We start from the raw sequence: 27,794 nt of genomic DNA on the forward strand, positions 1-27,794 counted from the left end.
GTGGGCGGGACAAAGACCGATCTGCAAATGTATATTTCCCATCTGTGAAAGGTACAGTGAGCAAAAAGCGTGTGCTGCAAACTCATCTCAGAACAGGTTATCATGCCATGTTCTTTCTGGAGAGGAGCGCCTGCTACCTTCTTTGAAATATTTCTAAATATGGCCTGTGAGCTGGGGGCAGATAGGAGCACAGGTAGAGCGGGGACCCAGGGGAGACCCTCGAAAGAACTGAAAAGGAAAAATTGATAAACTGGCGTTGGTGGCTGCTTGGAGGGGGAAAAGAAGGGGGAAGCGAAGGGCTACACATTCTTCTCCCACGTTCATAGATCCTCTTCGAGGATTGACTACACATGGATTTCCAGAAGCCTATTTGGCAGGGTAGGAGACCTAGAGGTAGGGGCTATAGCGCCATCAGATCACGCACCAATCACGATTACAATAAAGAGGGCCCAACTCACAGGGGCTGTGGAAGTGGAAATTCCTTTTGTATATATTTAAAGAGGGCCCAATTAGGGAAGAGATCAGAAAGACTATTGAAGATTTTTTTCAAATAAACAAGCTGGGAGACGCAAGCATTCAAGGACACAATTAGAGGAAAGATCATAGCAGCTAAAACCAGAAGGGACAGGGAAAATAGACAGTTGGAGAGAGCTAGAATGCAACCTAAAACAGGTGATGTCCAAGATGGGGTTCGGGGCCAGTGGGGAAACCCGAAGACAATATATGGCCATAAGGGGTCAATTGGAGGTACTGCAAACTGCTACACCTTAAAAAGAAAATACTACTTAAAAGTCAACAAGGCGGATAGATTGCTAGCCCGGCTGCTACGGAAGGAAGAAAAAGACAGGACCATAATAAGGATTCAACTAGGTAAAGGACGGTGGGGGCAAGGGTGGTTGGGGGGGAGAAAGAGTACCGAGCAAGCAGAGATCAGAGAATTCACAGAGTTTTACTCAGAGCTGTACAAATAGGATGACCCCCAGAACAGGCACAACAAGGCTATTTGGAAAAATTGCATCTCCCGTCTTTATCAACCCAAGAAAGGCTAGACCTAGAACAGGATAAACAATTGAGGAGGTGAACAGGATAAACAATTGAGGAGGTCCACAGGACAATTAACTCTCTGCCCAATAACAAAGCACCAGGGCAGGACAGATATACAGCCGATTTCTGCACATTTTTGGAGGGAAGAACTTGCTCTAGTACTGCTATGTAATGAATTTGGGGAAGGAGGGAAAATGACTCAATGGAAAAAGCGATGGTAGTCCTTCTCCGAAAACAGGCAAAGACCCAGCAACTGCAAATCCTATAGGCCGATAGCGCCAATAGATATAGATGCAAAAATGTACACAAAGATATTGGCAACAAGGATAGAAGCCCGAAACTCATTGACAAAGATCAATCGGGATTTATACATGGAAGCCTGACTGCGGACAACACTAGAGGAGTGGTACACTTAGTAGAAAAGGTGAACATAATAAAAGGTCCGAGCGCTTTTTCTTGCCCTAGACACAGCAAAAGCGTTTGATAGGGTGGAATGACAAAAGGGTCAAGTCAATTCGACCGAAAAAAAGGATTGAATTATTTATTTATTTTGGTGTAAAAACACCTTTACCTATACTAAATAAAAAAATACAAAGATACATTAAAAAAAAAAAAAAAAAGAAAAAGTCAATCCTTTTGTTTTCGGTCGAATGCACTCTTATCTTTGGCATTCGATACCTTTTGATTTCGTAACTTTAACTGGACACCGTGGAATGGCAGTTAATGTTCGCCAACATGAGGAAAATGGGATTCACGAAATAAAATAATAGGGATGATAAAGGCTAACTATTCTAACACAAGCCTCAGGCTGCTGATAAACTGTCAGCTTTCAGAACAGGTCAAAGTAACAAGACTACGAAACAAGGCTTTCCCCCTGCCCCCTCTGCTATACCCAATACACCTGGAACCACTCCTAGCTACAATACGGGCCTCTTCGGACATTGCAGGCATTTCATTCGGTAGGCACCCCCATAAAGTATCTACATTTGCAAATGATATGCTGTTAACCATTACGGACCATGAAAAGTCAATTAGGGCCCTAGAAAGGGAGCTGGGGAGATTTAGAGAAATAGCGGGGTTAAAAAAAAAAAAAAACAACACAAGTCAGAGGCCCTGAACAGCAATACTGGGGGATATGGGGGGGGCGATAAGAGGAAATGGTAGGGATCAACTGTAAAAATATTGGAGGAGCTATGCTGGGAATTGGAGGGCTAATTGAGGAGCTTCCCTTTAAAGCGCAGAAAAAGGTGTACATAATACTGATGCTATCAGGGGCTAGTGATTGCGCAGAAATGGAAAGCGAAGGAACCACCCACAGAATACAAATGGGTAAGTAAAGTCTGGCAGTTTGCATCCATGGAATGGGTATTGTACTCCATACATGGTAACCATCAGGGGTTTGTAGCTGATGGGACTTGGTAATGAAGTTCTTACAAAAAGACTCATGAGGAGTTTGGTGCCAGAGGAAAATTAAGCTGTTGTGCTTGGTGTAAGAGGGGTGTGTACAAAGGGAAGACAAAAAGGGGTGGGGGAAGGGAAGTCTCCTGACAAAGTTCCTGGCCATATGTAAGGTCGAGGATCTTGAATATACTCCAGCACAGAGAAAGGAATATCTGAAGAGGAATTGGGACGGGTCAAGGGGGCAGAGGGTAGGGGACCCGTTTTGTTTATTGCAAATGTTAAATAAAAATGTACATGAAAAAAATGTATTATTTGATATGAGTATATTAACAAGAAGGCATTTAAATAAATTAAAAACAGCGAGTACTGGGATCCTGACCAAGAAACCTGGTCCCATGTATGAAGCAGTTATTCACACAGATTTGTGCAATTAATGAATAAAACAAAACTACAATGCAACAAAAATCACAAAATTCACAATACCATTATATAAAAAGGGGATAAATTAACTAGGAGAGTTAACAATTTACTTTTTCCTAGCCTTACAACAATTTACTTTCTAAACACAGTCTGGGACCACAATTCATTTGTAGAACCGATTGAACAAAGTGGGTATTAAAATACAACCCTGTCTTAGTCCCTCGGCAATACAAAACTGTCTAGTGCACTCCCCTCTAAGGCCCCATCAAACTGGAGCCCTTCTACCATCATATAGCTCCATTATGGCTTTCAACAGTGATGAAGGGACATTCTTTTTTAACATAGCTTTTCAGGGCTCCATTATTGGAATCCCGTCAAAGGCTGCCTTGAGGTCGAACAACATTTACAAGGCACCCCCTTTTAATTAAATATATTTCCTCATGATCACAGTGAGTCTTAAGACCTGATCCAGGGTGCTCACCGACTTAGTAAAGCCAGCTTGGAAAGGACTAATGGCTATGGAGTCATTAATCCAGGCTTCCAATATGAGAAACAGATTTATCCCATAGATTTTGTTGCTGTCATCCACTAATGAAATCAGCCTACAATTAATAGGTAGGTCACGGTTCAAATAGCGCGACCTCCCTCCTTTGCTGAAATTCAGTTAGCAATGAAAAACCGGTTCTGCTAATACTGTAAGACCACACACATTGGTAGGCTACACTAAGAAAAACTAATTATAAGTTAATTGCAACTAGTGTATACTAATGATTTCATGCTTATGAACAGGTACACACAATGTAATGTACTTACTGGTAAATAGTTGGCAGCGCGGTTATGATGAATCGACCACTCAGCCCTGAAACAAATGTTTTTGAACGTAAGAGTAAGGAGGTTACAGCACTACAACATTAAGATGCATGAGATTCACAGTGCCTGGTCTAACTCCTGACCAATTTGACCTATATAAAATGGCATCAATGTCAAAAACACTCACATATGCCTACAAAATAATAAAAGTATACATTGTTTTCTTAAAATTGAAGCATTTACAACTTTATCCAAACTTTAATAAATCAAATAAAAATGTACATACGTTTCTGAATAAGCTTCATACTATATATTTTTCCCCAAGCCTATAGAATTAACGCTAGATTGGGCTTCTTCGGGAAAATCCTCTAGTTCTAAACAATGGGTTTACGTTCCTCTTTTTAGATGTGCAAAATAAAATAAAGTGTGTTGATCGCTGTCTGTGCCCATATTTCTAAGGGATTTGTCAATGCAATCACCCAAAAGGTTTGGGTTGAGTTCCAGGAGGCCAGCATTGGGACATCCCAAATCATGCAGATAAAGGTATTTTCAGAGGATTGAAGAACCTTGGACTATGTGATCCAGCCCTAGATAGCCCGCCCTCATGCTGCAGCTAGCCATCCTCAAAGCTTTCACTTTTCAAATCATATCTCCTCTTGTGTAGGATAAGGATTTAAGTTGAAAGTAAAACCAACTATACCATCCATTGCTTGATCCATCTTCACCTTTGTTCTGTTAATATGCGAAGTCTGTGAACATTTTTTGCCAGAGTGTAATTCTAAGCAGTCCTACACTTAGAGGTTCCCCTCTGTATTAAATGCCAAGTGCATGACGTTGGGCTTTGTGACATTTAGCCTGAATGATCCAGGCTAGCCCCTCTTGTTAAGGAAGTGGGCGAGTACACTAGCTTCTGACAATGTTCAGGATATTAAAACCGAGTTGACTGCATAACTGATGTCAGCAATGAGGCATATCATGCTTACATTGTTTCAAAGTGCTACTCTGACTAGTGACCAACACATCATGGTTCTGTGAAACAAACACCAAGTAAAACATTCTGGCTGTGCCTGCATAAATCTGCACATGAAATAAGGGAGCACGAACACAGTTAATTGCCATCTCTGTTCCATACCTGGCTCTTCCGTGACATCAACTTTGGCAATGTTGACCTCTAGGTCTTCGCCCCATTCGGCAAATTTTTCCCACTCAGGGTGGAGGTTCTGGCATGCAGGGCACCAAGGAGCATAGCTGGAGAAAAAAGAAAATCCGACTTACAATGCGCATATGGGGATAAATAACAGACATGTTGGCACAGTAACAATGCAGTTAGAAAAAAATCAGGACTTAAATATCTGCGTTTACCACCCTGACCAGATAATAGTCTGGTGGATGGTCCAAAGGTCAGCTAACAGTTCATCACAGTCACTGGACATCTTTCAAGTTGGTATCACCCCATCACTTCACAGTCAAAAATGCTTAGGTAAGACTTTTGAAAATGATCATGAAATAGCATTATAATAATACACCTCCATTATACAATGTTATGAAGATGTTCCAGGACAAACCCTGCCTTGAATGTGCCCTCTTAATAAAACATTTTAAAAAAAAGAAGCCTGAAAACGTCAGACCTCCGTGACTTGTATTATAATTTTAGGTGTAAGCAGGACACCTTGCATAGATGACACTTCCAACAGTGTATGGTCTGCCAGTAGTTTTAACTACATACTCCAAATAGGGCACAAATAGCATTCTCCATTTTTGCCTGCTTTACCCATCTGTTATCGACACGCACATTCTCGCCATCTCTTGGCTCTCACTCCTCCTGTGAACTTTCTCTATTCTTACAGCATGTGATCTTCCTTTCTCCAGTACTACTCATCCTAAAATTCCCTTATCAATCCCCATACTCACTTATTCACCTATCCTGCATGTTTATTCAATAATCCTGAGCCCACTTATACATTTATCCATCCATACACATTTATCCATCCATACATCCATTCATTCACTATTATATGTCCTCAAACTTCGAATCATCCATCCTTCCACGCTCTTTATCATTAATCCTTACATTCATATTAATTCATCCACCCATTCTGCATCCTCTCTCCAGTCTGCCCCCTTTCCCCTTAACTTAATCCCCATCTGCATAAACGCATCTGGGAGTATAAACTAGCTAGCCAGCTATACTTATTCACCCAAACAGGGAACAGGTAGGCGAATGCCGGCCCCCACATAATGCCCACGCTCAAGGCCCCTGTCCCGAGCCCATCGGAGCCGGAAGAAGCCGCAACCCCTTGCACTCAATTTATTCTTGGAGCCATTCTGGTAAGCTACACCTCCACCCATTGCGTTATTCCCATTCAAAGTTGTTGCAACCTCTTCATTGACCATCATATGCCTGGTTACTGCCTCTGAAGGGCACCCTCTGACTTACATCGCCTGCCGCTTGCATTTAGAGTGTCTAACCCCCCCACCCCCGTTTCAAAATGAACATTCTCGAACCTATCCCTGCCTGCAACATCCTATACCACAGCGCCGTAAACCAACCGTACAGTGAATAGACTGCACACCAATGACCCCCCTCTGCTATGCTATGCTGCACAGACTCAATCTCACCCCAGTGTTTAGATATGCGGTATCTGAAACATCATTCCTAAAATCTCGAATACTTTTGTCTCTGCTAATATACTAATCTCATCACAGCACCATGTATATTAACTCCGAGCATTTTGCCTCCTATTGTGCCCCAACTTCATAGTAGCGTCATACACGATCTCCTCTGGCACTAGCTACAGTTGGTCGCTGCGCGACAAGGCCATCCTTCGCCAAACCCATAGTGGACGCTGCCATCCGGTTTACGGATTTCCAGTATACGGTTTCCTGGTCGCCAACGTCTGGATAATAATACTCTTCCACTATATTGTTGAACATGATGTACTTCGCAGGATTGCAGGTTTACTATGCTCTTTGGCCAAACCTATGTATGTAGTTTTATGCTGTTAACACTCGCTCTTGCTAAGCCAATTATCAACTGAATTAATATCTTTTGAAAGTAAGTGGGACAATACATATGAACCAATACTTTTGACCATACGCTTAGTATTACAGTGCATAGGTTTGTCTTAATTCTAGGCATTATACTAATATCAACATATGCTTAAACTGCTACGAGTACCCTTTTGCTTGCTAGCACTCTCCCATCCCAGTCACATTTCTCTTCCTTCTGCAAACTGAGTAATATATATACTGGGCCCCCCTTGCTCTTAGACTATCTGTCCTAGATTCAACAGGCCATCAACGAGACCTACACCATAATTATCACCAGAGGGGTCTCTGCACCAGCAGCAAGGCTCCACATTATCATTGTAATTATAGGCCTCATTCCACAGACCTTCCAGTGCCTAGATCTAGAGCACACATGATATATTGCATGTCTGCTGGTAGTCTTCTAACAAAATAACAACTTTGACTATCTGCTCATCCACAAAACTTAACTGGTACCTGGTTAGCCGGCATATACAACATGACCACCCTCCGAGTGCTTGCAGCTAAACACTCACAGAAAGCTAGACCTAACAAATCTCAAGACTCTGGTGAAAACTTACATCATGCTCGCAATGTCTCTACACCTACCCAACTCCACTGCTATAGCACCCACGCGGTTCCTACCCCCAGCTCAATACCACCCTTCAACCTGGGGCAGGCCAACAGGAACCCCACGCCCAATCGAATCAAGATAAGGTCCACCCTACACATTGACCTAGAACTTAGTCAACCATGCCAACCACCTCTCGGAAACCAGAGCCTCTCGACCAAAATGTGGCACAATAACTCCCACATGACCACGTTCACCCCCTACTCTATTGCCTACAGAAAAGGCCACTACACTACTGCTTCTAAACGCAAAACATACCACATGCCTGGTATTCCTCACCCAACCGCAATCAAAAGAAAATTCTTGTCCAAATTTAAATCGGCCGACCCACCCCACGGTTGATCATACTACCCCCCTAAACAGATCCCGAAACAGTTCAAGTAAAGACAACCAAATTATACAAGATGCCCTTATCAATGCTAGACCCTTGCCGGCTCACACCGTTGAAATTGCAGATACTTTCACTTCACTGAACCTTGACTTTTTAGCCATCATTGAATCTTGGCTCCATGAGGCAGCGGGCCCAGCACTCGCCCTAGCCAGACCTAATAACTACCATATTTAAGATGAACAGTCCCAATGCCAAAAGAGGGGGGGGATTTGCCTTTATCGCAAAAAATACCCTTATCAGAACTGTGTGATCTACCCCCATACCTTCTGGGGAACTGCTCTCAGTAAAAATGACATTATCTGCTACCACTACTTTGAACATTCATTTAGCTCTACAGGCCACCAGGCCCCATACTGTCCCTGGAAAAAGAGTTAGCCCTTCTATTAACTGGTACCAAACCTTGCAATCAAACGATTATCCTGGGCGACTTGAATCTAGGTCTAAATGACCCGTCAGATAAGAATGCTTTATCTATGGCCAACATGATTTCAGCTTCTGGCTTCTCACACAAAATACAGAACCCTACCCACAAGAAAAGGTTGTACCCTCGATTGGTTAGTGGAACACAATTGTAACACAGTCATCTCCTCTAACACCCTTGACTCTGGTCAGACCACCACCTCACGTTTACTATCAAACACTAAATCCAGATTCTCCAGCCATGCCCCAATGGCACTGGCTGCCTTATCCAGGAACAAAAGGAAGATCACTGCCAACAACATTTTACCTCTGCTTCAAACTATCCTGACACCTACCAACATAGATATCAAAGATCAGACTACTATGGTTGAATTGTACAATAAAACTATACTTTCTGCCATACACAAGATAGCACCCCTCTCCAGGCAAAAAGCTAAACCAGTAGCACACCTTAACGCCTGGTTCACACCTGCCTTAAAAACCCTGTGCAATGTCAAAAGACAAGCAGAATCAAACTGGCAAAAACCACCAAGTGATGCCAATAAGACAGCTGCACACAACTACATGCAAGCTGTCATTCACGCTAAAAGTACCTCATTCAATGACAGAATTACGAATGCACAATCTAAAACAAAAGAACTCTTTGCTATTCTTAGAGGACTGGAGACCCTAATACCACAAACAGATGTCTGCATCAAAGACTCCCAATGGTGCGCCAACATCCACAATGCCCAATCGGACTAAATAACATTACTGCAAAGTAAAATAAAAAGGACTTTCCATCAACCACAATCAGTCCCCATTTCTAATACTACTGCCAATGCCAGCAATGCCCACCCAAGTTTGAATTTAAGATGGTCACAAACAAAGAAGTCATCAAAATCATAACGGTCTGAAGCCCTCCAGGTGTCAAGGCAACCCATGCCCAGCCACGGTCATTAAGGACTGTGCCATTCATTACAAACCTAATACATCATTTGCCAATAATACCATCCCAGTGGATCTTAAAAACGCCTGGGTACTACCACTTCTAAAAAAAAATCTCTTGACCCAAATATACCCATGAATTATCGCCCCATCACTAGAGTCCCCTTCATTCTGAAAATTCTAGATCGGGTAGCATACCTACAAATTTATTTTAAGACTAACAATCTCCTTTGTCTCCGACAATCAGGATTCCGACCAAGACATGGGACGGAAACAGCCCTATTAAGACTTAAAAATCCAAATGTGTGATCTAAAGGATAAAGGGAAACTAGCATTTTTGCTCCTACTAGACCCCTCTGCAGCATTCAATCTAGTGGACCACAAAATCCTTTGCAATCACCTAGCGCCATCTGCTCATTTCTCTCTGAAATGCCATCCTACGAATCCAATCATTTCTATCTGACAGAACCACCAGAGTCTTCTCCCCTAGCGCAGAAGCCCCACCCTCTTGGGTCACATGTGGAGTGCCACAAGGTTCCTGTGTCTCTGCCACGCTTGACGATTTGGGTGTCACCTACACTAACTACGCAGATAACACTCAAATCCTCATCCCGATCACAGGTGACCACAGTACAGACTCGAAAACGCTCAACGTCATATACCCAACTATTCAGACCTGGATGGCACACCATGGCTTGTGGCTAAATGATAAGACACAGCTGCTCCTTTTAGGATCATAACTATGCATTGCCAAACTAAATGACACTTTCAAAACCTTCTGTATAGACGGCAACATCATTCAAGTTGCCAAAGAAGTAAAAACGCTAGGCTTCTACCTGGACTCGTCCCTCACTCTAAATAGACAAGTAAATGCTACAGCATCTGCAACTGCATACACTTGTAAGCTCATCAATGCCTGTAAATATTTCCTCTACACAGACAGCCGCATTACTCTGGCCAGAGCCCTTGATTACTGCAACGCCTTGTAAGCTGGCACTAAGAAGCAAAACATCAAAAAGCTCCAGGTTCTTCAAAACAATGCCCTTAGGGCAGCTCTCGGCATTCCAAAAACTCCCCATATCTCACAGATTAGACAAGATGCACACTGGCTACCTATCCAGGAACGTATTAAATTCAAACCTCTCACACTTAACCACAAATGCTTAAACAAACTGCACCAACCTATATTGTGGACAAAATAGTTAGATCCCAGACTAACAGGCACACTAGGTCAGCCAAACAGAATCTGCTAGCTACATTCAGATTCAAACTAAAAGCAGGTTGGAGTAGCTTCCCCACACTAGCTGCAAAACATTAGAATGCCCTACCACCCAATCTCAGATCTGAAAACTCATTCTGGAAATTCTGTAAACAGCTGAAGACTCACCTCTTCACACAAAGCCTCGACACTGACTTATGTAATCAGGCTATGTAACCTAATGATTACTCCCTATATCTGTATATTTGGAAATGCAACAAGGTATCTTATACAAACAATGTATTGTAGCACTTATCAATGATCAACTTTGTGTAACCTGTGTATTACTATGTAAGTTAAGCGCCTTGATGCCTAGGAGTTAGGTGTGCTTTACAAATGCAAAAATAAAATAAACTCAGAAAATGTTTTCACCATACAAAATAAAACGATTGGTTTTGCCTATGCTTGCTTAGAACACAGTCAATTAAAAAGACAAACATGGTTCCAAATCATTGAGGTTTTCCTTCCCCCAATGGACGGGCGGGTATGAAGAAATCTACTCAAGATGATTTTTGGTTAAGCTTTCTCATTAATATTCCTCATTGTGGGGTGAATGAAAAACATGTACTGGGTGGTTTAATTTAAGAATAAAGCTTTGGTATACCTTGCTACACAAAAGTGGACATTTGACATGACCTTAAAGCAGTGGTCTTCAAACTTTTTTGGCCTGCGCCCCCCCTGAGCAAAGTTTGGGCAGGCCGGGCCCCCCCAAAAGTGCCAGATGGACAGTATGTAGAAATTGCTATGAACTTTTGCGGGCTGTCACCGCACCCTACTCCCAGTACAGACCCTGGGCTCTCCCCACCTTACTCCCACCACTATCGCAGTGCTGCAGCCCATCCTGCTCCCACCACAGTCCCATAAAACAAGCATACACATTTAAATAAAAAATAAATCTCCATAAGCGTACCTTCTGCAGGGGCCTGGGCATGGTTGCTAAAATGCCCCGCTCCAGGTTGCTCTGCCCGTATGTGCGAGGAGGCGCAGGAGCACCCCCTCACACATACATGCAGTGCCCCAGCCAGCATTTCCAATGAGCTCTGCAAGGCTGGTGAAGCAAAACACCTACAGCGTTGCATGGATCAGTTATCATGGGCGGCTGAGGAAATGAACTGTCAAAGGCAAACAGTGTTTCCCTTTGACAGTTCAGCCAGCCCAGGAACACTCCTTCAGCTGGAAAAAGCAGCTGAGAGAGTGCTCAGTGTTTCACTGGGCTGGCTCTTTGGATCCTTCATAATGGGTGAGGTGGCCAGTGGGTGGACGCCCCCCTCACCCGTTATGGACGAGCCGGCAGGCTTGGACAAGCCTGTGGGCAATAGGGCGATGACCGTACCAAAAATGCAAATTGCTAGTGTAGGCCAGTCAAAATGGGCCACTTATTTGGCCAATGTGGGCCAGTTTGAGGATTTACTTCACTATGCAGCTAGTAGTTTTGGCCACTGTTGCTGAATAAATAGCAGCATTTGTTTACATTTGAACAAAAAACCCCTTGGGTACTATTCAAACAGTCTGTGACTAAAGGACTGAATATCCATTTGCAACTGCTGGCCATGTTTTCATTGGTGCCCAAGGACGTTTTATGGTCCAGTCTGACCATGTGAGCTGCCCCTTCCCATTTCCTCCAATCAAAAAAAAAGAAAATAAAAAAAAACATATATATATTTTTATTTTTTATTTTACTCAATTCATGCTGGGCTCTGGCACCCCCCCTGGGATGCGTCCGCGCCCCCCTTGGGGGGGGCGCCCCACAGTTTGAAGACCTCTGCCTTAAAGTGAAGGCAACAAACATGACAACTGGCTTCGGGAGAGCCAAGCATAGATATGTTGGGCTGGGGCACCCGACATGGGTCATAAAAATGGCCTTTTTAGAAGGGTGCGCTCAAAAATGTTACTGTGCCGAGCGTTCGGGCATGAGTTTTTCAGCATACTCTGATAGTAAAAAACCTTCCTGTGCATCTTATCTTAGTTTTCCTCACTTTTACACATGCGAAAACAACGGGTTGGGCGTGGCCATCTTGTGCTAATCTTATCCGTTGCGGCATCGCCCTAAGTTCAAGTGCCCTTGTGGCAGTAAATCATATCACTCGCCACTGAAGCCGACATCACTAGATGTTTATGCCCCTATTCACAACGCCAATGCACGTCTCGTGTCAAGGTTCTCCGTGCGCAAGCTATGGACGTGTCTCCATGGAAATGGCTGGACGCCTTTTTCCTCAATAAGTATAAACAGACCCCTTCTCATCAGACAACAGAGTTACTTTTTCAATCGTTTCACTGTCTTTTTTTTGGATCGCCTGTGACTTGTTTCTGCTCTGTTGAGCTATCTTTGTAAAACGAAGCCCCTGTGAACAGATACTTACACTAGCATTACTATTGATTTCAATTGTTACTTGCATTTTATTTAAAAATGGAGTCTTATAATGGCAACAATACAGCCCTACCAGTACGAGCCGGAGTATTCCGAGGAGGAAGTAATTGAAAGAGAAATAGGAGGAAACGATGGGATATCAAACGATAGTTGGGAAGATTAATAACTGGATCATGAGCCTCTGCCTAGTCCCACGGAAGATGTTTCCACCTGGTGTACCTGCAATCGTTGCGGGGTCATGCCAACCGAGGTGGAGAACTGCTGCTGCAAAGAAAACTCTGGATGCTTGGCCTACATATCAGAAGACCCCACCGCTATGCGTTACCGAGCTGCATGACTTCAGGGCAGCCTGTCTCACAAGGTCTGTGTTGAGGATTATGATGGTGCTTATGCACTAACTTCGCGCAACAGTTCGCCCTCGCAATCCAAGTAACGATTAAGTGCACTCTAAATGGGATGTCATTTTGACCACTGAGACGACTAACATTTCATGTTTGTCTCCTACATTGTCGTAACTTTGATCGATCACTGACGAATGAATTTAGTCTACAAATTGAATATATTTCCCTCGCATTTTGGAAATCCGAGTTCATCGCTTACTTTCAACTAAAAAACTATTTTCCTTTGTGGCCCAAACCGTTATGGATTTGAATGAGTGTTCACTTTTGTAATGTGTCTAGACTTCAAAGCCCAAGTTCATTTATCCATGAAGTAACTTTTGTCATAGAATTCGGGATGCATTTTCATGTAAGGGTGGTACACTTATCAAGTTAATTCAATTAAAGTATGTTTGTTTCCCTTCCATAGGTGATACAGGCTGGAGGCCTACCGTTCGTTTACATGGTGGCTTTATGGGAGGCTTGGATTCCGCGTTCGACGAGTAGTACCCGCCTGTGTCGTTGGAGCCATTCGTGCCAAATTCCCCAGTGTCAGCAGACAGTACAGGGGATTTTCACACTGCTGCTGCAACCTCAAGTATACCATTTGTAGTTTGTTTGTGCAATCAACATCACCAAACTAAATAAAATACAAATGAGCATATACAAATAGTAGTTTCAATTTTTCAGTGAATCAAGAACATGTTCACTCGTTTATAAGGGACATACAAGAATGGTTGGTGTCCTTTTATGCTCACCTCGTCCGCAACAAATCATACCCCTCCATTGTACCCCACTCCGGTACTGGGTGGGTGTGCACGGCCAAGGTGCCAAACACCATGTACATTTCAAAAGGGTTCTTTTCTGCACGGTGACCATTGTTCTAATGGCCTCCCCAGACCCAGTGTCTCCAGGCTCCCCTCCTCAAGAGCCCGCCCCGGCAACCCACAAGTGTCTCCCTTCAGCTGTGTTTTCCGGGCCTTTTGCGCTCCCCTCATGCCCATCCATCCCCCTCCAGTATCAATGTACCAGCATCACTGATGACATCATGAATAGGGTGCACATTCTAGCATTGGATTGGTGAGGGGCCTAGGGAACAGTTGATACTATGGGAAACAAAATGATAATTGGCCGCTTTCTCTCTATTGCTCTTAGCACATGTGGGTCAGCTGGGCTCATCGCTGCGGTGTGAAGATCAGGGCAAGGGAGCACACTTCTATCCAACTAACTAAACTAAACAACAGGAACTGATAATGCAGAAATAATGGCACACAAAATCTTGCATGAATAGGGGTAATCAGGTCGCATGAGCTAATATATTGGCATTCTAACCTCTACCCTTTTGCATTCTCTTGATACCACAATCTCTGTAACCAGGCGCTCACCCCAAAGGGTTGATTTGCCATCTGGCCCGCTTGGGTCCTAATAAAATAGATGGACGTTAGCTGTTTTTGGGGTAAATATATTGCCACACACGATAAGGGCTGTGGTGGGGGTCCTGGAGTGATCGGGGCGCGTGAGGGTCAGATGAGTATCAGCATGAAAGCAACTGGGGGGGGATAGCGTCGGAGCTGGTAGGCTCTGGCAGGGAGGTTGAGAGGGCACAAGTAGTTTAATGGAGATGAATGGGGACTTGGCTTAGGACTTTTCACTGTCTCACGCTCTTCACAGAGCACATTCATTTGGAAATAATACTATGGGATTGTAACAAGACATGGCTGGCTTTGGTGAGAACAGGGCTCACGCTGAGCTGGCAAGGGGGAGGCGATGGTGTGGGCTGGTTGTGCGAGGCGCTGGGGATGGGAGAGTTGCATTTCTACAGAGAGATGGATTTTCGGGTCTAGTAGAAAAGATGGCGTTGGGCCTAGTTCAAAATGGTTTCTTATGGCATATTTGGGGGCTATAATGTATGGGTTATTTTCTATGGGCTGTGGTGCAACAGAATGCTGCGGGGGTGGCTACGCCTCCCCCCTTGGTTATTACATATGGTATGTTTCTAGATTGACGCAAGGGTGGGGGGCAAGGATCGTCTCCTTCCCAACAACGGTGACCATTGTTCTCATGGTCTCCGCAGCCCCAGTGTCTCCTGGCTTGCCTCTTCAAGACCCTTCCCGGCAATCCACATAAGTGTGTCTCCCTTCAGCTGTGTTCTGGGCCTTTTACGCTCGCCTCATGCCCATCCATCCCCCTCCAGTATCAATGGCAGTTCGCATCTGTGGGCATGCGCTCGCAAAAGGGCTGGCTGGGTGTGAACGGCCAAAGTGACAAACACCATGTACACTTCCAAAGGGTTCTTCTGCACAGTGACCATTGTGCTCATGACCTTCCCAGACCCAGTGTCTCCAGGCTCTCCTCTTCAAGACCCTGCTTAAACGTCACACATTCACATACACACCCACTTTACTAATCCTTTATAAACAGCTTCACATTTTACAGGAGAACATCTCTGAGCTCTGCAAGGTATCTGTTTATCGAGCAACTTGTTCCCCTGATACTTGCTCCCCTGCTTGCTGAATCTGCTCATTTGTTCGTCCAGGTAAGGGTAGGTTACACATTTACTTCTGTACATTCATCGATTGCTGAGCTAAATTTTATTTTCTATTTCCACCTAATGAACCCAGTATTGTAATGTTCATTTAGCTCAATGACTTCACCATTGTCTAATGTTTTAGGTATTTTGATCTCGAAAAATAGCGCATTGCATCAATGTCCATTGTAACGAAATGGAATCTTTCATGCTCCATGTTTGTAAGCATGTTCCCTATTGATGCATGAAAGTACATTCAACGGACGAGTACCACATTACGATTTGCGGAATACCAATCATTTCTGTAAGACAGTTATCGCCATGTTCATTCGACAGGGTTACACAAGTTTTCCTCCTTTGACTAAGACAAAAATTGCATAGAAAGCTGTATCAATTACATGCATACAGTATTTTAATTATTTATATTTTTTATACACATCTTACAGACTTTGAGAATGACTGCTTGTATGGTTTTCGGTTGCCCTTTTATGAGCCATGCAATATGTCTGGGCACAGTCCTGCATACATTCCCGAAGGATATTGATTTAAAAAGAAGATGGGTTAAATATTGTTTTCCGGTGGACGAAATTGAAAGTAGAGCCCAGGCTGTCTTGAAGGATGTGAGGGCCAATCGATTCTGCATCGGCAGCTGTCACTTTACCGACGATATGTACGAACAATCGAAATATACAAAAGAGCGTTGACTGAGAATTCTTCGTAAATTGCTTCCAAAATGCAATTCCATCCAAATGTATGCACACGCTGCCTCAGGCGAGTCCTGCATGATGTATTTGTTGTTATGTAGGATGATGGTCTGCTTAAATAAGTATCATCTATGATCTCTCGATCTAATTCGGGTAGTGTACTGAAAAGGTAACTTCATGAATGGATTGGAGCTTTCGGTGTATATTTACTTAAAGTGTCTTACTAAAGTTTCCATAGTTGCCAGATTGTATTGAATTTTTACCATACTATAATTACATTGGCCCCCACTTTCTTGAGCCTCTAATAAATCAAGCAATTAGGAGCATTATAAAACAATGCGATAGTGCCCTATAAAAGTTGCATAATGTTTTCGTAATCGGTTGCTTGACATGTCCCTTTTTTCGTAGAGGGCACTGATGGAACCACAGACCCTCACAAGTGACAAAACCACAGAGACGTCCACTGTCCCAATGGTGAGTCCTACCAACATGCAGATATTCGAGAGTTGGATCAGCCCTCATATCTAATACAACTTTAAATTTTCCCTTGTACCACTTTATGACAATGCACTGAAAATGAAGGAGCAAGATTCTGAATCAATTTCACTCGCCCATCAAGTATTTTATTGTACTTGTCCTTTACGAGAATTTGTTCTGCTTTCAATTTCAAATAAAATGTTTATGTGTGCTATCAGTTATTTACACTAAGTGGCATGTATGGGTTTCTCTCTATATGTACCACTGTCTGCATCTAATTGTCTCAGTTCCATTTCGCGGTTTTCATCCATACTAAAAACAAATACTGTGTTACAGGGGGATGCTGGCACTTCCACTACAATCACTTCCTCCATTGCAAGCGGTCCAGAGTATGGGGTATGCGTACCTTCAGTTCCCTTGGAAGAATGGAAGTAAATTCTACAAAGGATATTATTAGAGAGTGAAATGCATGTAACCATGCACTGGTTCAAACGTTTTCTGATTTCGGTTCCAACGTTACACTTCCTCCCTAATGCAGAATACATCATAAAAAGGTTTGAGGGCAACATTACAGTCAGTATGTTTTCCACTGTGATCTTTGATCAAGTACATGTGTCATCTTGGAAGGTTATCAGGTGAAATCTATATTATGACTAAATAACGTACACTGTTTGAGGGTATATGTGTAAGTGCTCTGTGCGAAGAAAGATTTGAATTTTCAGTATAATATTTTTTTTTAATGAATATTCGATTTAAAGAATGTACACAAGCAGTTGAATTAGAAGGAGGTGGCACAGAATCTCGCAGTTTCAAAGAAAAATCAAGAAAACAAGGGTAATGAACAGACAAGCTTATTTTGCAGACATTTTAGACTGGTGTTTTATTCATATAATGTTTTTGTTTTTAAAGAAGCATGTGCTGTTTGTGTTCTATACATAGAGCCCATTTTTCAACACATCTCAGAGTCCCAGAAGGAGGAAGAGAAGTATAAAGACACAGACAACAAATGAAACCAAAGATGTTGCTTGCCAAACAGATTTCACAATGGAGCAACTACTATTTGAGGCGCAGCGCGGTCCAGTCAATAAGCAGACTCGTGATGCTTATGCCCAATGGCCAGAAACGGAATGGAATGTGACCGGCAAACCCTGCAAAGTCTCCATGGACCATTGCTACCATGTGACAACTCAACAAGATGAAACTGAATACAATGAAAATGCACTGCAATTCCTTGCAGACCCCTGGACACCATCTACATCCGCCAAAAATGTTCCACCCAAGAAACTTTCGATGTTACCCGTTTCTCCAATTCGTGTGCAAATATCACAACCTGAACTAACAGACACTGAAGTTCAACGCAATTGACAGAGGAACTTGCGTAAGATCTTGACTTCAGTTTGCCTAGTTTGGGTGATATGTCCACCACAGTCAAGCCACAAACCACGTTCATGCCGGACAATTGGCTAATAAAGGAGAAAAAAAATACATTGTATTAGACAGCTGCCTGCTAGAGATTGTACAGATGCTGAAATGTGACCATACATTCAGGGGGAACATATGTGGGGAGCCATTGGTGAATGTGTCTCGTGTATTGCAAGGCACGAACCTGAAAATCCAAGCCAGCTGTGTCCACCTCCATAATACATTTTCATGGTCCGCACACCGATGCTGGCCAAAGTGCCAGCTGGAAATCTACTATGTTCAGCTGCTTTACTTTTCAGCGGGTCGATTTTCGGAAAGATTTCCAGTTTCTGTAGGTTTGTGGGAGTGGAGTTCCTTGCTAAAACCCAGTACTACAAATGTCAAAAAGGGAATTCTTATTCCCTGCTAGTAGTCAAGCCTGGAAAATTGAACAGATGTCAATCGAAAGCACATTCGCTGGCAAACGTTTCTGGCTAGCTGGCGACGGACAGTGTGAAAGCCCAGGATTTTCAGCAAAGTACTGCAAATGGCACTTTCAAGACATGAAAAGTAAAAAAAAAAATGGTGAGTTTGGAGATCGTGCATGTGTCCGAATGTATATCTTCTGTGGCCATGGAGAAACATGGTTTCATCAAATCCTAAGAACATATTCAATCGAGGGGAATGCAAATAGACCCGATAGCCACCGACAGGCATGTTTCGATAACCAAGGACATGCGACAGCAGTTTCCACACATTCGTCATCAATTCAATGTATGGCACATCGCCAAATCAGTCAATAAAATAATTACAGCTGCTGGTAGAAAAAAAAGGGTTCTGAAAATATTAGTGGTGTCAGTCTATCAGCAACCATCTTTGGTGGAGCTCCAAAACTTGTGATGGGTCTGTAGAAATTCTACTTGAAAAATGGCGTTCATTGATGCACCATTGTTCCAACGTACACTCATGGACAGAAAACCAATATTTTCAGAAATGTGCACATGGACCTTTATCGAAAAAGCAGGAACACAAGAAAAAGTGTTGGTGCCACGTTCACCGACACACAAAGCTCTTGAGAAGATAGTGTACGATAAAACGCTTTCAAGAGACGTGAAGGGACTCGGAGTTCTGTCATACCAGAGATTTGGAGGTGTTCCAAAATATGTGCCTAAAGTACAGGCCCAAAAGTTGCATTTCAGCATAGACAATATTGAGGCCAGAACAAGACTAGCTGTACTTGGGCACAATGAGAACGTTGGGAGGGAACAAGCGAAACTGCAGGAACCTTCGGGATGCTTCGTTACCTCATGGCATTTACAAAACAAGGCAAACAATGGGTGGCCAAGCCAATATACCAGGAAATGGAATTCAAATTTTTTGAAAGATTTGACATTGAATGTGTTGGCCATGCATACTCATGGAATCGATCCCGATTTTGTTCCTAGGACACATACGATATCAATGATTTGTAGCCGTCTTCATAATCTGCTCAAAATAACATTTTCAATATGTTCCCCAATGTTTGGACATAGTACATCAACAATCAAACGCTATTACACTCAATTTCAATGCTAAAAAAAGTATTAAAAAGTATTTAATTACGCAGATTAAATTTGGTGTATGATTCATTAATGTATATCTTTTACCTTCCCTTCATTGATATATTACTGGTCCTCGATCGATAAGACATGTCTGCGGTTGCTATTGGCGATATATTTGAAAATAGAATTGCCCTAGCACATCAGTGCTGCACTGCCCATTTGGGTTGCTGAAATACTGATGGGCAAATGGATATTTGCCATCAGTCAACGGTACACTGAGGCTTGGTGTCAGTCAAACCCTCTTCTAGACCTAAACCACATCCACACATGCAGTGCTTGGCACTTGCATTTAATGCCTACGGTGGGTGCTTTAGCAGTGTATTATTTTTTCAAACACCTCAGCGAGTGGACACCTTTTTACACACTCACAGACTATTTCAGTCTTTTGATGTGTGTTTTTTTGTGTTCTCCATAGCTCTACATAGCTCACCATAGAGTCCAAAATGTCATTCTCCAATGTATCCCGTGTCAACTTTTGGCAATAAGTATCTGTTGTTGCTAGGTTGCCATACAGCGGGACTCTGCGTTTTGCTTTGCATGCGCCCCTCCATGTGTCCTTCCATTGTGTTCTCCCCGCCCCCTCCCCCACCATTCCTCTTCTTTCCTCTCCCTACCAACTCTATGGTGCTCTCTGTCTCTTTTATCTATTCTAACTGCTTCTCTATCGACTACCCTGCTCGCCTCACTAAATCTGTTAAGAAGAAGTTAACAAAGGACATCCTGGTCTCCAAACCAGGCCTCCCTATCGCTGAAACCTGTCCCAGTACTTCCTCCAGGCAAACCCTCACTGACATCCTCTTTGTCGTTCCCTCGTCACACCCATGGACTCAACATATGGTCTCTCTCCTTTCTCCTCTTCTCCCATCTCTCTCCTTTCTCCTCTTCTCCCATTAATGGTGGTACCCGGTAGGAGGCCCTCTTAGCCTCATTCCACTCCTCCAAGGTCATCATTAACGTTTACTTAATGCCTCTTAATTAACAAGTCTCCTTGTTACAGTCTCCTTCTTGGAGAATTTAACATCCAATTGGATGCTTCCTGTACTTCCTCTGGACTCACAGAAAAAAAATGCTCTCCTGAATAACTCTGAAGACGTCCTCTCCAACCTCGATTCCAACACCCCTTGTGTCCTCATCTTACTCGATCTCTACTCTGCCTTTGACATGGTCAACTCTGCCTTTGACATGGTCAACCCTGCCATCCTGCTCAACAGTCTTTGTGATAAGCAGGGCATCACTGATCAGGCCCTGGGCTTGGCTGACTTCTTTCCTCTCCGATCGACCCTCCCAGGTCCAACTTGGGTCCTTCCCCTCCTCTATCTGCCTTCTCTCCCTTTCCACTGCTAATCTCCTGGCTGAAACTGAAACTGTGCTTGTTACCTGGCTACCCTCTGATCTCGGGCCCAAGTCCCCTCCCTGCCAGTTGCACACCTGCACAGTCCTCTGGCAACACTTGCACTCGGGGACTGTTTCTATATCCCTACAGCAATTGACAGCTGATATCTGCACTTACCCTTGCACCTTCCACCAGCGGGCCACACTTAATTGTCTTTATTTATTTCGACTGTTCATCCCATGCACGGCAAAGCCCCCTCCCCCTTTCCTCCTCCCCTGCACTTTCGCGATCTCAATGTCACCTGACCTAGTAAGATCTTTGTCTCAGTCTTCCCTGTGTGCTCCCTCCCTTGCCTCGTCGCGCCTTGAAGCACTTGTGCATAGGCGCGTTATAAATGCCATATCATATCATCATATGATATTATGGTCTGTTTTGGACAGACATAAAATGAATCTTAGGTAACACCAGCCTTTCAGTGGCTTGTAGTATCGGTTTTACTTACCTTAAGTGCAACTGTTGTCCAAAACTAATTTGAGGTAATGGCTTCCCCTACTCTGTGAACTGAAAAGCAACTGTGACTGAATATTACACCCCAAGGTCCAACTCTCCTAGAATTACAGTTATCCAGAATACAATTCATAGTTTTATACCGTGCCTATTATAGGAGTATTAGAAGATCAGAAAAATTGCCTGAGTCTTCTCATACCAAGAGAGCGTCCACATATCCGACACCCAGTTCTCGCAACATCGGGAAACTGAGTACGAGGAGAGATGGGGGGGGTCATTCGGTGATTGATTTGGATGAGGTGTATGCTTTGGGTTTTTTGTGGATATTGAGGTTGGGTGGTTGGTAGGGGTGTATGTTTTGTCCTGTTTTTTTGTGTTGTCATGTCTTGCTATGGGATAGGAGTGTGGGAATGTTTTTGGATTTCTTTCTGAAATGCTATTAATTTAGTAGTAATTTGCATTTTGTTGCACTGATGTGTATGGTGTAATCTTTTACTTGTTCCCATTCTGATGTTACTCAGTTATATTATTGTCTGTGTAATTATTAAATAAAGTTGTTAAAAATAAAAAAATGAAGAAAAAAAAAATAGAAAAATGTATTGTCCACTTCATTAGACTATGTGATGTCTTGCTGAGATTCACAGTAAGCCGGATAGAGTCTACCAAAGAAATTTGATGTTGGCTGGGTTAGCCTGCGCTCACCAGCTATTTTCAGATTTCGAAAACTGATCTGCCGCCAAGGGCATACACTAGTGGAAAAGTGAGAACCAATTCTTCATCACCTCAGGCCCCTTCCTGACTTGCTACGGCCTTCCCAAAAAGATACGCTTTTCGCTTGACCGTCGCGATTGTGCGCTTTCGCGAGCTACTGCAATGTTGAGCACAAGGCTACCGACTTCTCAGGTCCGCATTTGAAAGACAGGGAACGACTCTGAAAAATTAACGCTCATCCACGCTTAACCTATGTACACGTACGGCCGATTGACACAAGGCCTAGTCGGATCATAAATACAACTAACTCGGTATGGTCAAGCAATGTAACCAGTCTCACTTCAACGTAGACAGGGCTGCCTCATGTGGGATAGATAGTGTGAACGGCTGTCCCCTGTTACACTCACAACATAATGAATACAAACCTCTCTGGAAAGAAGCCAAGAGATAGCTTGCAGTGTTTAACAAGGTTAACTTTATTCAGAAATTAAAAAAATAATCATCAAAAGGGGGCTGATCTTCGAGAACATTGAGACTCCAGAATTAATGATTTTGCCTATGGAAAGGCCACAGCGTTATGAATGGTATCACATATAGGTTCATAAACAGCACTAGTGATGGTTAAAACAGTATTCATGATCGCACGGCATTGGTGGATGCCAGATAATGTTTATTTTTCATGCTTTTTTTCGATTGACACGTGGGTCATCTGTGCTCATCGCTCCATGGAATGAAGATCACTATGTGGGATAATGCTTGTGGGGATCGAAGAAATTAATCAGTTCACACCGACATGTCTTGTCAATTTTTATTTGACCGTGGACGAAAGGGAGCAATCGCCAGGCTAGAAGGACAGAAATTGTCGAATACCCACAAAAATAACATTAACTGTATTCAAAGTGGACATTGGAACATTTAGTTTCAATTTATGCAAACCGTTGTTCTGAGCGGATACTCCGCGTTACACCAAGAGAATGGAACTACTGAACATAAGGCAAGTTGAACTATCCATAGTATTTTTGCAATTAAAAATGGCATTTTATCTGTTGGCACATGGACGAATTCAATGACGTGCGAATATGCCATTTGACGAAAATAGTTGAAAAGAATACATTGTTCCGTTGATTGAATTTATACCGTGCCATATTTAAAAAACCAAGTGTGTAACTGGCGGTTTCTTTAAAAGTCTACCAATAATTGTTATTTGTGTTTAGTTTAAATGGGAATGAGTAAAGGTTTGGTTTTTTGCCCAGTATTGGTTACCGACATTGTTATGGGTTGTTAGTTGGAGCATATTGTGGAGATTATTCATCGACGACCCGCAACCACAACATTCATGCAGGCCAGTGAGATCTAAACCACTTCGTCCCATGGAATATCAGGGTGTTCTATCAACGTTGCATTATTGGATGTGCCGGGGGCAGAACATTTTCCAGGTTCGCTTTTCAATAGATAATACTGACAGTTCCATTACAATGCCATCTTTCTGTTGTTCCATTTCTGCGTCAGTTTCTCCATACCATTGGGAGCTATACCTACTTCACAGTGCTAACCTTTCATGCACATCGTAGTCTGAAATACTTCCCCACGTTGTCTGTGTGTGTGGTTTGTGTTTGTTATTTGGTTTCATTCGGTGCAGAATTACAGGATAAATGCATGCATTTGAATAAAAATTTTATACTAAAATATATTTTTATTCTATTATCTACACAGATATATCGCACCATTCTGCGAATGCCATAGTTTCCAGCTACCGTGTGATGGCTTCTTCAATCAACAATGGCAGATACGCCTAACCGCATCACAATCATGTGGGACGATGGACCGGTACCGATATGCCCTTTGGCCGTACCAGCGACAAAGAGCAACATGTCAATGTTTACAGTGTAGCATGAAGTTGATGCGTCGAATCCACATCTTCTCCCGAAAAGATCATCATGTACGTCATATGTTTTGCCACTCTAACCTAAGGACACACAACAATTAGTCGTTCATCGCAATCAGTGGATCATGATAATGTGGTTTTTGGAGTGTTCTTTGTTAAATAAAAGCACTTGCAAAATTGCAGATTACTGATGTTTTCTTTAAAATTATTGATTGCAAATCCGATTTGGGACGCGCTGTGAGAGGACGTGTGTGGTGTTCTTCCGGGTTTTGCGTTAACTGACTTTATGACGTGGGTGATGACTGGGCACGTTCGGCTACGCTGCCCACCAATAGGTGGAGCATATCGTTTGGAATAGTGATGTCAGCTTCAGGGGCGGATGATCTGATTTACTTCCGTAGGGGCGATGCAGCAACGGATAAGATTAGCACAAGATGGACATGCCCAACCCGTTTTTGCATGTGTAAAACTGAGGAAAACTAAGGTAAGATGCATAAAGTTTTATATGGTTGATCGGAGTATGCTGAAAAACACATGCCGAACGCTCAGGACAATAACATTTTTGAGCGCACTTTCCCCTTTAAGAGTAATGTTACAAAATTATTATTTAGGCCGAACAGAAAGAATCACTAATTGGTTTTCTCACATCTTGTGTTGGGTTCTGTAATACCATATCAACCGACATGCAAACCAAGTCGGTTGCTGGCTTTTGGGAGCAACAATTGCTTATATGCTTACATAGGATTCTGCGTCTTCTGTTCAATTGGAAACTTGGATCTCATCTGGGATTACATTTTTAATGTTAACCAATATTTATACTTTGCCAACACCACACTAGTGGTCTTACGGTGCCAGGCCTCATCCGAAAAGGGAGTGTATTTTGACCTTACCAGGGTGTCACCAGACCTCCGTCTGTGGAAAGGAAAGAGTAGGAAATCGGATGGGAATGGCAATAGGAAAAAGGGATTAGATAGCAGAATTAACCAATTCAGAGGGTATAAACTATTGGGAAGGGGGGTAGGGGGGTGATATATGATTGAAGTAGAAGAGAGGCCCGTTTCTTACCTGTGGTCAGTTATCAGTATGCATGAAAGGAGGACTAAGAAAGGTGCACCTCGATTTTGAGCAGAACTTCTGGCAAGTGTAAAAATGTCAAGTTACAAGTGACTAGCCAGGCATTAGGTCACTCATCCCCTCAATTCTCTACATTCAAGCAGCATACCATAGTCACTTGCCAAGAGACAATTATCACGCAATGGCTTGAAGCGAGTGCATATTTTGAGGTCTATGACTGATGTCAATTTCTAGTGCCAGTACAGCACGGTACTAGATGATGGACTGGAGCGGTGCTCAAGCGGGCCCAATTAGTGTATACACATACACATAAATTACAGTACCTTAACGTTCACTAGACTAAGTGCTTCTTTATCATGCAACAGAACACACACTGTTCTGTCTGGCGATGGTCTTGATTGGCCACTTAAGATGTACTACATTCCTACATAACAAATTACAGCCATTAATCTGACCGGAGCGTTTTAAGTGAAACACGCACATAAAAGGAGAGCTGAGCAGCAGGAGCTGCACCTCCCACTGAAGGCAGGTTCCACGTCAAAACCTGAGGTGAGCATTATGCTTCAACTTCTATTTATTCCTCTCTTCAGCAGTTTCAACAAAAATCAAACACTTCAAAAGGTCTTTTCTTTTTTAAACTACATTTCCCTCTTAACCAGAGTCTTTTATATAGTCCATCTCATATACTGTCATGTGCAGATAGTCCTTCCTGTCTCCTTGCGCCACCTCTTTTCCTGCTCGTCAGCTAGATAAGTACCTTTTCTCTAAGCTGAGAGCACGAATGATTGTAAGGCATGTGTTAGAAGGTCAACAAAAAGAACGCTAATAAGCCAGCAAGTTATGGACTTTAGGGCGAAGACAACCCAGAGAATATCAATTGAGAGACAAATCCCCGCACTCAAGCAGGGAAAGGGTGACAGACACGCGCAAACAGCAGCCCAAAGTAGAGAGTGAGAGCGGAGGAGGAGCAGTCCCGGGGTCGCACTACTCCTGATAAAGCGAATACCATGCGGCACCCAGACAGCCGTAGCAAATCACAGCTGCATTATAATCAGATTTACAGGGCAGCTTGCGCTTCAGCCTACCGACGCGGGAAGAGGTCCCATATAACATATAAACAAAGGATTACGAATAAATACACAGTGCGGAATGCGCATCAGTCTCCCAACACAAAGGGAAGGACTGACATACCCCTCGCAACGTGGGGAACAAGCTCAAATGGATAACTGAGCTAGACATAGAATAGCACCACAGCGCAGCAGTGGATGTGCCACACAACCTGAACACAGGTAGAGGCACAAGCACCTATGCAGAAAGAAATGTCAGAATTTGAATGGTGTGAAGAGGAGCAGGTAGATGACATAGCTCACAGCTTCACAGAAGTACTGGGGAGCTCGCTGGTGGGAGCAGTGGCCCAAGGGGTAAGGCCCCCACAAGACAGATTGGCCACAATAGAGACATTCTTGAGCCAAAAGCAAAAAACAGAGCACGTCCACTAGGGCCCCACAAGGGTATACTGAGACCCGGAAGAGGAAGGCCTCTTCTGACCTTCCGGGTCACCGCTACGGGGCAGACAAAGAGGCCACAGACGCTTTTCTGCGCAAGTCGGTGGTGCCAAGCCGCACAGCCCCCGACCCAGGGGAGAATATGGGAAAGGAGGGGATAGACTCAGAGGAAGAGTCAGCAGAAACCCCACGCTCTTCACAAGAAGAGGACGAGAGACCAGAGGAGGAAGAGTTAGAACGCCACGGGGTAAGAGATTAAGAAAAGAGAAACACCTAGAGGATAGTGAAGAGATCTCAGACACATTCGAACCAGTGAACATTAGAAACCCTACATCTTCGGACTGGCAGCCATCCCCACGAGTAGCCAAATATGACACAGAGGCTGCAAAAAGCGCTAGAGAAAAGGTGAGAGAGCGCATGAGGGCCGAATGCCCGAGACCAGAACTGACGGGCAAAGTAGCAGAAGCACCCGAACTGGGTCCAAAGATGCTGGCGTTCGTGTATAAGACATCTAGAGATCCGTGAAAGGGAATAGACAGATCCTGGAGGAGCTGTCAGGAGAAAGTGTTTTATAGCGCCTATACAATGTGTTTCAAAGCACTTCAAGGCAAGGGAGGGAGCAAGGGAAAAATACAATGAACATTCTTACTATAATACTAGGCCTGGCGACATTTCAGATAGTGCAACAGCTATGACAAAGATAGGGAGGGGTTGTGGGGGGGGGTCTAGGAGGTGAGACAGACAAGCAACTAACATACTAGGCCCGACAACATTTCTGGTAGAGCCAAAGAATTGCCAAGAGGTGCAGGTGGGGGTTTGGAGGCGGTGGGGAAAAGAGGGAGGAGGATGGGAACAAAACAAGCAACTACAGTACTAGGCCTGATGACATTTCAGATAGTGGTGGCGGGGGAGGAAGAACAAGGAGGGAGGGGGGCATGGGAGACGGAACAGCTACTATCGTACTAGTCAGATGACATTTCGGATAGAGTAAGAGC

The 27,794-nt window shown here is 43.5% G+C and overlaps 1 protein-coding gene across 1 annotated transcript in view; it reads right to left on the reverse strand.

Annotated features, from left to right (window-relative positions):
• The window catches only part of TMX1 (thioredoxin related transmembrane protein 1), a 191,605-nt gene that overhangs the window by 153,964 nt on the left and 9,847 nt on the right, over nucleotides 1-27,794 (reverse strand). Inside the window, exons 2-3 of the mRNA XM_069638937.1 lie at nucleotides 4,808-4,923; nucleotides 3,679-3,724 (exon numbers count right to left, since the gene is read on the reverse strand). Coding sequence (XP_069495038.1) covers nucleotides 3,679-3,724; nucleotides 4,808-4,923 — 162 coding nt within the window. The remainder of the gene's footprint in view (nucleotides 1-3,678; nucleotides 3,725-4,807; nucleotides 4,924-27,794) is intronic.

This window comes from Ambystoma mexicanum, chromosome 14 (genome assembly GCF_040938575.1).
Source record: "Ambystoma mexicanum isolate Mex_15411 chromosome 14, UKY_AmexF1_1, whole genome shotgun sequence".
Taxonomy (NCBI): domain Eukaryota; kingdom Metazoa; phylum Chordata; class Amphibia; order Caudata; family Ambystomatidae; genus Ambystoma; species Ambystoma mexicanum.